General features: G+C 37.8%; 1 protein-coding gene across 39 annotated transcripts in view; it reads right to left on the bottom strand.

Moving 5' to 3' along the window:
- ABI3BP (ABI family member 3 binding protein) overlaps positions 1–12,310 on the bottom strand; it is a 162,489-nt gene that overhangs the window by 12,937 nt on the left and 137,242 nt on the right. For all 39 annotated transcript variants that reach the window (XM_054187833.1, XM_054187933.1, XM_054187915.1 and 36 more), the window contains one exon: positions 9,377–9,488. In XM_054187833.1, the coding sequence (XP_054043808.1) occupies positions 9,377–9,488 (112 nt within the window). The remainder of the gene's footprint in view (positions 1–9,376; positions 9,489–12,310) is intronic.

Raw genomic sequence — 12,310 nt, 5'->3', positions numbered from 1 at the left:
TAAATCATAAGTTCTAGACACAAAATCTTCTTCATGATCAACTTCAAATTGTTTAAACAAATACCTACTTTAAAAATTGGATCTGAGCAGTTAATAATTCACATTGGGCATGTGGTACAGTAACTTTTTTGGTCAAGAAGTATTCGCATCTGGTAAGAAAGGTCGTTATCCAGAGAACTGTAGTAGAGCAGTTGGAGATTCCTTCTGAAGAATCACTGAAGCATAAATGAAGATTTGCTAATATGTTGGGTGTTTTAAAGTAATAGCTAGAAGATACATTTTGGACAATGTACAAATTAATGCACGCCTAGAGACAGAAGACTCCAAGGAAGTTTTCCGGCTTCCTTCACAGCAGGAATGCCTTATCTGGAGCTATTATTGTAATTTTGATCGTTGATAGCTCAACATGGCATCTTCTATTGCTTTGCTAGGAATTTATGGTTTGACCTTATGGATGATAGTAATCTGCTTATGTCCCTTTGTTTGAAATTCAAACAAAAGGGAAATACGAAAAGCACTGCCTAGGTTTCCTGACCTAGAGGTTTTTGATTCCATAAGCTTGGCTACAAGGAAAGGACAAAAACTGAGCAGGTGAAATGCTCTTACAGAATTGGACTGGTCAGCCACAGGGACTCGGAAGGTAATGATGTAGGCAAGTGTGAACTAAAGATAAAGATCTACAGTCAGCATATCTGGATCTCACCTGAATATGTAAGGGTTTTGCAGATTTTGCAAGCTGGATTTACATGCTTCTGTCAGGCAGAAAAATCACAAGCTGGACAAGACGGTGGAGGATTTTGAAACAGATTTAAGTATTTTGCTGATTTTTGTACAAATATATTGTCCTCAAGAGCTGATATGCCCTACTTCGAGTTGCATCAGGCAACATTCTTCATAGGAAACAGTCCTGTTCCCAAAACACTTAAGTTGATGAACTTGGACCCCTCAATTCTCCAACTCCATAAAAAGACCAAAACAAGAACTGAAGACTAAATATTTTCCAAGTAGTGTTTTTCAAATTGTGGTCTAGAGACCACTAGAATCTCTGCAAAAGATCAAACCACAGTTGGGAAAATTACGGCGAGATCGAAATAAAGAACTAGAATCTACACATAGAGATTTCAGCTCATATAAACATATAAAAAATTGGAGAAAAGAAAAGTAATAAAGAAGTGTCCAAACTTTAGCTTAGTCAACTAGAGGAGCTTCCTAATAATAATGTTAAAGAACAAATTTTTAAAACTAAAATATATACAATTCTACAGTTTCATGGTAGGTGTTTTCACAGGTGCCCAAGCACCACAGGCTCCTTTCCTCTGCCAAATTCAATACTGAAACAATAGCAGTGGCTGCAACAGTACAAGAATAACAAATAACCACTTTTGGCGATGAAGGGAAGTAACTAGTTGACTGAAAACTGAAAGGGAGAGAAAGGAAAAGTTAGGCTGAGCTCATGATTTAATAGAGTTTACAGATCTAACTGTTATTTTAAAGCCTTGGTGTGGCTCTCTTCATAGAAAACCATTTAACGCCTCCCTTTTTTGTGTCAAGTGAGAGATCTGAAAAACCACCACAAAAGGGTACCTGCTGCAATCTTATGCCCTTCTATACTAACCAAAAGAGAGGGGAAAAATGCTTAGAAGTTCAAGAAAGTACGTAGGACAAAGTTAATATACGGAAACAGGAAAGCTATATAGTGATTATCACATATCTACCTCTTAGCTATACTTACTCACGAGAAACTGGAGTTTATATTCCATTTTTATACCTGTGTGCCTGTGATGCCAAAAACTCTGCTACCCAATATATGCAGCAATCTAACATGTGTCACACCTCTAACATCTATAAGATTGCTATCCTACAAACTTTGGAGACTAAGCCTCCCAAATCCCCCGAAACTGCATAAGACAATAATAGTCCTTGTGCAGATTAAATGGACTTGACTTACAGTAATTACTGTGCAGAGCGTATTTTTCCACCATAGGAAATTGCTATTCCACATGGAACTTTGGCAGACACAGCTGCTCCTGCATTTTTCAAATCATGCAAAAGGAGAAGACTAAAGATTGCAGAACTGAAAGTAGGTGAAGAAAGATTTTCACTGTAATAGGAGGACTGGAGCAGCTGAGTACAGTCCTGGGACTTCAGGTCAATTGCTGGGGAGATGCTGGTGGTTAGATGACAATCATGCAGGAATGTCTCAACAAAGACAGCTGTTCGTTGCCTCCACAGAGTGTGCTTGGATGTGATCAGGCATAGCAAACAAAACTAAGTTTAAGAGAAGGGAACGAAAAAAGAAAAAGAAAAAAAAGTGCTGGGCTTGTTTGAGGAGTCTTTCTCCTAATCAAGCTGGAAGAAGGGCTGAGAGAAATGGGAAATGCTTACTCATGAACCAAGCCATCAACAGCAATTTAGTGCAAAAATCTGTTACTTTTGTAAGAAAGAATACAAAAAACTCCAGCGTTTTTCTGCCACTTTCTGCATTTTTCTGCATTGCAACTTTCACTGTAGTTCTCATCTCTTGGCCCTTGCAGTCAACAAAAGCTAAGTTCTCTGCAATGGTAGATTTTTTTTCCTTGTATGTCATTAGCACATTCTGGGTGTTAACTGCAATACGAAACAATACTAGATAATGGTAGTAACAGCATGAGCAGGTAGGTATGAACTACTGTGTATAAGTGCACAAAAATCTTATTCAGTAGAGGGCTGATGACTGACTTGATACGGCCTTTGAGTAAATTATAGTAACATTCTCTTTTTTTGTTTCATATCTTTTGTAAGACGTGAAAAAACTTTTGAAGGAAACCATCCACACACATTATAAAAACAGTTTGGTACATGCTTGGTACCATGTTTGGCACATATCCTATGTATCTCATGTTTACTTTACAGTTTTGGTTGGCTGGTTTTTTTGGGGTCTCGGATTTTTTCATTTCTTTTTTTTTTTTTAAACATTTCCTGTTATATATGTTCCTCAAGAGACCTCACGGCTGGAAATACACTATGCTTTGGGACACAATTTAACCCAAAAGTCCAAAAGAGACCTCTCAAAATGCTTTTAAAAAGGAGAAAGGTATATTTGAAATCAGCAAACTACTTAACCAGGCAAACGATCAGTACCTATAGGGAAGATTTACAAAGCTGTGGAATGCAAGCATCACAGGATTTTTGTTTCTTGTGAATACTTTTTTTCTATTAAAAATCTATACCAGCAGGCCGGTGGGATACATCCTCTAATGGCCACCTGAATTTCCCCAGAGCTATTTGGCACATCTCTTACTGCAGTCTTAATAATTTTCTTTACTACCTTCTAATTACTGCCAACGCAATCATGCATGAGAACTGTTTTCAACAATATTTGGACTCTTTTTTGAAGGCTTGTATAGAAATCAGTACTGCAAAGTTTCCTGGACAATAGTGGTACATGCTATGAATTTAATTGCCCTTAAACAAACGACCAGAATGAAAGTGGAAATGTACACCTAATCAAAAAAAAAATATTTCAAGATAGGGCAGAGATACAGAAATAAGAACTACATATTTTGGCAGAGAAACCAGCAGAAATAGCAGAAAAAGTCAAAATGATACTGTATCAGACGATTGGAAAACTTAAACAAATAAATCACTGTTAAGGAGTTAGAAAACTCTGAAACTAGTGAAAAGAAAAACCCTAAAATTCCTTTGGAAATAGGAAAATTGAATTGGAAGAAACAAAATAATAACATCTGCATTTAATATTCTAGGCTAGGAAAGGTCCACGAAAAAGCTGTGGGTCAGTGAAAGTGATTTTAACAAAGGAAAAGATCCAGATGAGCACCATCATTACTACACAGGAGAGAGAATGAAGAAAATAAAAACCATAATAAGCCCATTTCTATCTCAGGCCTCTCAAGGTTTATCCCAAACAAGCACCTTGAGGAGGGAAATACTGAAAATTGTGGATAATGACCTAACCTTCACTCACACATGGGAGATCTTGCTTGACTATTATAATAGGAGAAGTTACTGCAATATTTTCTTTTTAAGGGCATTTTTAATGTAAAACTAAGAATAGATAAAGAGGACAGAGTCCTGGCTATGCCAATGAAGCTAGGAGTTCCACTGTGAGCAGCCTTGTAAGGAAACTTAAAAACAAGGGACCTATATGACAAGTTAGATGGAATATTACAGGCCTCACCCCTCAAATGACTGCTTGGAAGCTAGACTGTAATTGCTTAGACCAAAACGATCAGTCTTATGGTTTGGCTTTGACTGTTTTCCAAGTGGAATAAATGGTACATTTCTCAAAAAAAAAAGTGTCAGTTTTCTCAGTATAAAAATTGCAGAATTTCCATGTGGAGGATGAAAAATTAAATTGGCAGATTAGTTCATACCAGTGCATCCCTTTCTCTCATTTTTCTTTGCTAAGAAATGAATGACATTTGCATTAACACACAAAAACACCTCAGCCTGCATTAAAGAAAATGGGCGAAGTTGAGATTTGCAAGATCAGAAACTACACCTGAGATAAAATCATACAGTAATTTAGCTCGGAAGGGACCTACGAAATTCATGTAGTCCAGGCCCCCACGACAGGGCTGACTTAAAAGCTACATTGGGTTGCTCGGGGTTGATCAACAAGCACCGTAGTTATAGACACTCACTGCTTGAACAACAGAGTAAAAACTGTGTCGCTCAATACTTGATTCAGACTAACTAGAATAAAGATGAATGGAATTTCGCTGTTTCACTCATTTAACAAGTGAAGGACTAATTGAAGGACAAACATGGCAAAAACTGCAGAAAATTTGTTGTGTGTTTAAGTGTGATATTGAAAAGAGGGCTGAGTGAAATGCTACCCGGATTTACTCTAAAAATCATGTAAAGGGTAACAAAAGCTAACTACAGTACAAAGTTGTAATCAACAGCTATGTATATGTAATTATTGGGTCACAGAAGAACATCTACAATAGAAACTTTTAAGCAGAAGACATTCATAAAACAAGAGAAAGTTTTCCTCTTTGGGCACCAGTTATATCCAATTAACTATGTGTATAAGAAGGAGATATGTATCGTTATCTAGCTCACATAACATAACCACACTATGTGCTTTGAAAGATTTCAGGTAAAAGTTACAATCAAAAGCAAAATATCGGATGAAATTAAACAGAGTTCTAGATTGGACCCAGAGAGCAGCTTAGTGCCAGGAACAGCAGCAATTTCAAGAACTCTGACCAACCAAATAATGGATATCAAGATTTGAACTTTCCAGGCTACTTAAACTGTCAGAAGTTTTCTAAGATGTGATAGTGAAATACTGCAAACACCACATCTGGCAAGCCTCCAGGTGAAAAAGAGGCGAACATACTCGTCCTGTAAGGAAAAATCCTTTAAATGAATGTGATGTTGCCAGCTGTCAGGCATGCCTTACTATGAGAGAACAGCGTGGATACAATGTGCCTTTTCCAGGGCAAAAAACATAGGGATCTCAACACTCCAACAAAATCACATTGTACAGGAGCCTGTAGAACTGGTTTTTTTTAAATAAAGCAGTTGTGTTGGAAAGCAGCTGACTGTGCCCCACATTGATTTAAAGGGTGTATGTCCTCACAGTTAGAGACATTTTCAAATCACTATTTTACTCTCATCTCAGAGTCTAGATGTCTTGCAACCAAGTCACCAAGAACACATAAAACTGCCATATATATTGCAAAAAAAAACAAGAGAGAAAAGAAACTGCCATAATATATACAACTTGATCTATTTAAAAGTAACGCTCACAAGCTGTTGCATGCCTATGAATCTCCATTTTCATTTCCATACTAGCATGGTATGAGTCTGTTAAAACTAAATACTTGATAACTGTACTGAAAGTCAGAACTCCTTTTCTTTTTCAGCCAGTGCATTTTTTTTTCTGGATCTAGTCACTTTTCAGACAGCTAAATGGACACGCAGAATACTACATGATAATCCTCTGATTCAGAGAAATTTGTATCCCATTTAACTTCTATGTTTGTACTTACTGACAGTTGCAGTCACACGTGCAATTTTTCACAAGAGACTGAGAGAGTCTCTCATTGCTGCCTCCCTAACACCATCCAAATTTCTTAAATATTCAAAGTCTGGCCATTAGCTCCTAATCTTTAAAAGCTGCCTTGTCAAAAGGCCAGCTCAAAAGAAGACGGGTGTCTGGCTTACTGCAGAGCTTCCCAGAGGTGTAGCAGTATGACCTATCTGAAAGAAGAATGTAAAAGAGAAAAGCAAACAAACAGCATGACCTGGCAGGCTCCAATGCACCCAGTTATTCCCTGCTGCTTGCTCTTCCCTCTTCAGCTGAAGAGTTGTTTGCCTTGCTTCCCTCCTGCTGGATGTGGGTGATTAACTCTTTAGCTTCTGGGCCAGGCACTAACCTATGTGATTTACCTCAACAGGATGATAGACCTTGGGCAACAGGACTGCAGCCCATCTTTGTCATGCACTGCTCCTCAAGAGCATACATCTGGAGAATTACAGGCTTCAACTGTCTTGCTGCTATGGGATCTTTTTGTTTTAAATTTACCCATGGAGACTGAGATACCACATTCACAAACATTTTTGTTCCTTTTGGAATGTCTTTGTTTAGGTTTGTCTAGTTTAGATCCGCCCTGAACTGTCTTCAGCTCTGGATGCACTGAACCTTCAGGGCAGCATATGGGATTTACGCAGCCTCACTGATGGCTTCAGGAAAGTTGGAAAAAATACTCTCAAATTCAGCTTGTCAGCTTCTCCAAAGCTTTTCAAGGCCAAGAGGTTCTTCCCCAGTTAATCCACCTTCTGCTACTGAGCATCTCTCTTTCCATGTACATGCTGGTAGTTTTGTAAACATTGATCATTTGCAAGAGGGATTTCTTTTTCTCTTCCAAGTTTCTTTTCCAACTCTACCTCTTCTACAGCTCTTTCCTTTAAGGCTAGTTATGGAAAAGTCTGCTTCCCAGTCTTAATGTGTTACTTGATGAATTTGCAGAAATTTCAGGGACTCTGTTAATTAATTTATTGAGCCGTGTTTCATTGTCTCCCTTTCTCCTATTTTCAGTCAGTTTTGTGCACGGGTCCATTTTTTTTTCATGGAGTGAGTGATCCACTCCTGACAGACAGGAGACTTTTATTATGGACATATACCATTCTTTGTAACACTGATACTGTCTACATGATGCCAGCTGTCTTAATCACTTTTTTATTTTCCCTGAATTTCGTGTGCCAACAAGCGTGGATTCAAACGGTAACAGTAACAATTTCTTTTGCGTCTGCCAAAGCTGTCAAGGCATCCTCAAAATTAGGAAACACAGATTTCAAAACGGGAGTTTAATCAAACAGAGCCACTCTGAGAAGGACTTTACATCTTTTAAATCCTGTGGGACTTGACAGGTCCCAGTGCAATTTATATAAAAAATTTTCAGTTTCAGGTGATGATCTGGAATCAGCCTCCTGATTCCAGAAAGACTTTCACTGTCTTTCCCTTTTGAGGTTGGGGGGTGGGGGTAATAGCCACCACCCTTCAGGGAAATGTTATCCCTTTAAGTCAGTCTCCACCAGTCAGTACTAATCTCATATCCATGCTCCAAAAGACAGCTCTTCTCCATGGTCTTTGATCTGCTCTTGCTTACCAAAACTCGAAAGTCCTCTCATAGGATTGACAGATTAAAGTTAAAAATCATCTTATCTGCTTCTGCATAGTCCCTACCTTCCTTATGACCTTTCCAATAGTTCACGCTGGGTCTGCTTGCCTCCGTCTTGCTTCCTTTCTGAACAAAGAGCAGTCTAAAAATGCTTTTCTCTTTTGGACATCTGGACATTGATCTCAGCAACAAGGACTTGACTTTGTTTCCATGTCTCTTCTACACTTAACTAACCCATTTCTGTTACCGTATATGACATGAAGAGTTTGAGTGTGTAATGGAAGAGAATCTCATTAATAACACACAGTTCTTTTCAAGGATGCAACTGTACTATTTCAAAGCAGAACTGAAATGAAAACACAAATAGCACAGCCTGACACATTTAGCAGCACCTAATGCCCTTCTTCAGCTGCTATTCCAGAAATATATTGTGTTGCTGTCTAAGCCTTCTCAACTAATTGAGAAAGAGACGGAAGAAACTGATGCTTGGTCTTCATTGTATTGCCAACATATCGTGATTGCCTCTTGGCAAGACAGAACAATATATTTGCAGTTCACCCTTGCACAAGTCATATGCCTTTAAGAAATAACAGAGATATTCTTGATGCAACACACAGCAAGTCTACCCCATCATGAGTTTTGGAGTCTCTCAGTGAAGCTCTTTTCGGGTATCACAATTTCCCCTAGCCTTTCATTTCCAATTCTCTTCCCTTCCCCTCTGCTTTCTGCAGTAGTTCCTCATTCCTCCTCCTAGCAGCTGCTGGTCACAAGTACGTGCGCTAAGAAAAGAACACCCCAGATAAAACCACATACTGCCTAAAATTAAAGGTTCAAGATGGGTTCTATGCAGAATTTTGTGCTGTGTTACCAATTTAAGGATAATAATAGGAAAGGCTAGTTTATCTGAATCAGAAAAATCTAGTTACCAAAGCCAAATGGATGGTCTTACAGGAAAAAAACATGTCATTCATTAACTTTCTGATGCAATCAACAAGCAACACAAACACAGGAAAAGTGGGTTTCTTCCCTGCTCTGAATATTACCACAAAAAAAGAAGAAACGTTTTTGATGAGATTTTTTTTTTCTTTTAAGAATGATATTGCATATTTGGACAAGTTGCATGAGATATATGCTATCACTGGAATTCACTGACCATTTTTAACTTGCTGTCTGTTTCGAGACAAAGAAAGAAAACTATGTATACAGGACCAATACGTCTTTCCTCTCCATGGTGTAATGCAACGGTCAAGCTCCATACAGTGGCCTAATTTGCATTCCAGTATTTGAATGAACATCCATCTAAATAGGCAAGCAGCCTATATCAGTTGTGCTGAGCATCCTTAAACCCCAGAGAGAGACCACTGTACAAATAAATCTTGATCTCACATATCAGGTTTCTTGTGTTTTTAATTCTGTTCACCTTGTTTCTTTATCTGCTAAATTCAAGAGATTTTTTTTTTTTTTTATAAAAAGCAGTACATTTTCTTACATTTGACTGTTAATCTTGCTGACAGAACAGGTCACTTCTGCAGTTTGTCCAATACTCTTGGAAATTTCCTAAAGATTCCTCAGATATGTCTTATCTATTAACTTTAAAGAAAGCAAACACAAAGCACTTTTCCTATTGGAACAGGAGTTAAACCAATTTGGTCTTATATACGTATGTATTTTCATTTGAAGTTGCAGACAGCTGACAGTCTAAATTAGTTGGATTAACTTAGAAAATTATTTTATGTAATTACCTTGTGTCAGGTTTTAGGTTTTCCACAGTAGAATGGGTCTGATTTGTAGTGATAATCGATTTCTCCTTTTCACCATCGCTTGCTCCATTTTCAGTTGACACAACCTCATATTCTGGAAAATCATAGTAAAGAGACATTTGCTTAAATAACAGCTCTTACTTGAGCTTCTTCATTGCCCTCTCTTTTCTTATCTGATTTCCACTCCTACTGTCCACTGTAAGGACATCTTGTGTGAACCAGTCTGGACATTAGTATGCTAAAATTGTTAGGAAATAAAGATACAGTTCCAGATTGCCGAGTGCCTACCTGCTCATCCTTCCTCCTAATACAGTTGTGGGATAGAGGATATTCAACATCTCACCTCTGCCCAAAGGTAAACTAGTGACAATATTCCAAACACAAAAAAGTATAAGCATTCTGCAGTTTGAATAAAAAAGTATCAAAGATGAAAGTGTAGTTTCTAAATTCTTAAACCTTGATTAACTTAAAATAAGACATATATTTTTAATATTTCCAAAGGAAACTGCCCAACTAACTTGGATTGTACACTTAGGGAATCTGCCAGTTTAGAATGAAATAATTTTGCATAAATTTATTTCTGTATTTTATGGAGTCTCACTATTTTCTTTTCACCTCACTGGGATGTATCATCAAGCGCAAGCCATGCTTTGAACAGGGAATTAACAACAGATGTTTGGGAAGAAGCTACCCCTTCAGTCATAGCCCTGTCCAAGATATAGTCTCTCTCTGGCAGGCATCCTCTGTCCCGATTCATAACAACCTCTTCGAATGAAGGCACTCAGTACATTGCAAATTTTCATCTCCTTACAAAGAAATTCACAACGCCCCCAGCCCCTTCTTTTTCCTGCCCTAAAACCTGTCTGTAATACCAAGTACAGCTTTGCTACTTGTAAGCTTGCAAAGATGAGTGTTTTCAAAGAACACTTGCAATAAGCATTTAGGTCTACAGCACAATGAATAAAGCAGGTATCATACTGCGAGGACAAAGACAGAGACCACCTATCAACAGCTACAAAACCTCTAGAAAACTACTTTATTTCCTGTTTTTTTCTAATGATACTATTAATTTTCGAGTTCTTAACAAAAAGCTAGCAAGGTGTAGGGCTTTGTTTCTTTCTTCTAAATTTTTTAGTTCTCAATAGAAGGAGACCCATTTGTTGTCAACACAGGAAGCTAAAACACCTGCAATGGGACTCAGTGTTAAAAAGGTAAAAAAACTCTCTTAATTGTTGCTGGACTCGTAGATCCTCACTCCTAGTAAACATAGATGTGTATGTAAATGAGCATACACACACAAATTAATCTGATTTTGACCTCAATTGTTCTTCCTTCACACTCTTCTATGCAAAAGGCATCCATCAAAACTGCTGGGGTAAATTATGTAAGATGATGCAATTAAATGGAAGTGCAGAGCAGCCCTTAAAAATTATGTTCTAAAATTCCAAGCTTCTAAACAACAGCAATTCAATTTGAGCAATTATATACATGTATGCACATACGAATGTCAGATTATTTACTGCAATAGTTTCAAAAGGGACCTCTACACAGCACCTCTTTATCTTTACTTTGTAGTAGACAGTTATTTAGAGCATATACAGAGCAACATACAACTTTAAAATAAGTTTAAAAGTATGTCAGAAAGTCAGCATGAAGGAAGGAATTACTGCTGATACTAAGATTTCAAAATTTTCATGTTCAGAAGCACTCCCCCACAACAGTCACCCATGAACAGCAAAAGACCAGCCACTGCCTTTTAAAAACAAACTTATGAACCTGCAGGAATGGGTGTCTCAGATCGGGGAAGGGGGGAATAATTACGTAGAAAGCTTTTACTTTAGATCATTTGTTCAAGTGGGACCCCAATGCAATGACCAAAGCCATTAGCATTGATAGTATGTATTTGTGTAAAACATATCTGTGTTTTCTCTTTATGGATTTCCTTTTTGGAAACAAAAACCTTTTCCTATATAGCCACCAAGGGCTGAGTGAACAGTGGTGAAAAAAAATACAGAAACCCCCTTATTTACCCTAATTAAGCCTCATTACAGAGATTATATTTATTAGGAAGCATGGGAGAGCCGGTGGATATCCACTGCCTTAGGTACATCCAGATAGAGAATGAGTAGGTAACTTGACAGGAATTCAAATTTTCTGCCTTCTGCCAGCCCCAAGTCAATACGTGATTTGAACTTTTTAATTCATTCAAGTTGGAAAAGAAAACACAACACATGCGAATGGGCATGCAGACGTGCGCATCCGCACACACACACACAAAGAACTACTGAGCGCAACCAGTGCCTGCTTGTTACTCAGTGCACAAGACAACAAACTGCCCTACATTTCTGTGGCAACACAACAGGAGTAGCGGAGCACCAGCAAAATGGTCTTGGTTCCTGACATTTGCAGCCTTAACGAAAACAAGGAGGTAAGCTTGGTCACTATTTTGGTTATTATTTGTCAGACCTTTCCGTTACTGAAGGACAATTTTGTTTTTAGGACTACCCAGTATGATGAAACCCCTCGTGCATAGCTAAAAGTCAAGTAAGTAACCTTTTTAAAAAAAAAGGGCTCAAAAATTACATTTTCTGTTTCCACAGTTCTATCAGAAATAGTGCATTAAAAAAGAGATGTGATGCCTAAATCAGATGATTGAAAAAACATGCAAAAACTACAAAAATAAAAAGAGATGACAGAAAACTTGATTTAAGTCTGTCTAAACAAGTAATGTCACACTGGTGCCAATATGAAGTAATCACTGTTTTCAAAAAAATGGGATTCAATGCCTTCTCTTGAATTCAGAAAGTGTCCTTGGATAAGTCATTAACTGAGTAATTTTTTGAAGTTAAGACGAAGGAGACAAGCTCAACGAGAGTATTTGTAAGCCACAGAGTTCAAACATTTTGTATCACATGT

This window comes from Rissa tridactyla, chromosome 1, assembly GCF_028500815.1.
Source record: "Rissa tridactyla isolate bRisTri1 chromosome 1, bRisTri1.patW.cur.20221130, whole genome shotgun sequence".
Classification (NCBI taxonomy): Eukaryota; Metazoa; Chordata; class Aves; order Charadriiformes; family Laridae; genus Rissa; species Rissa tridactyla.
This window is presented reverse-complemented; position numbering and strand designations above follow the sequence as displayed.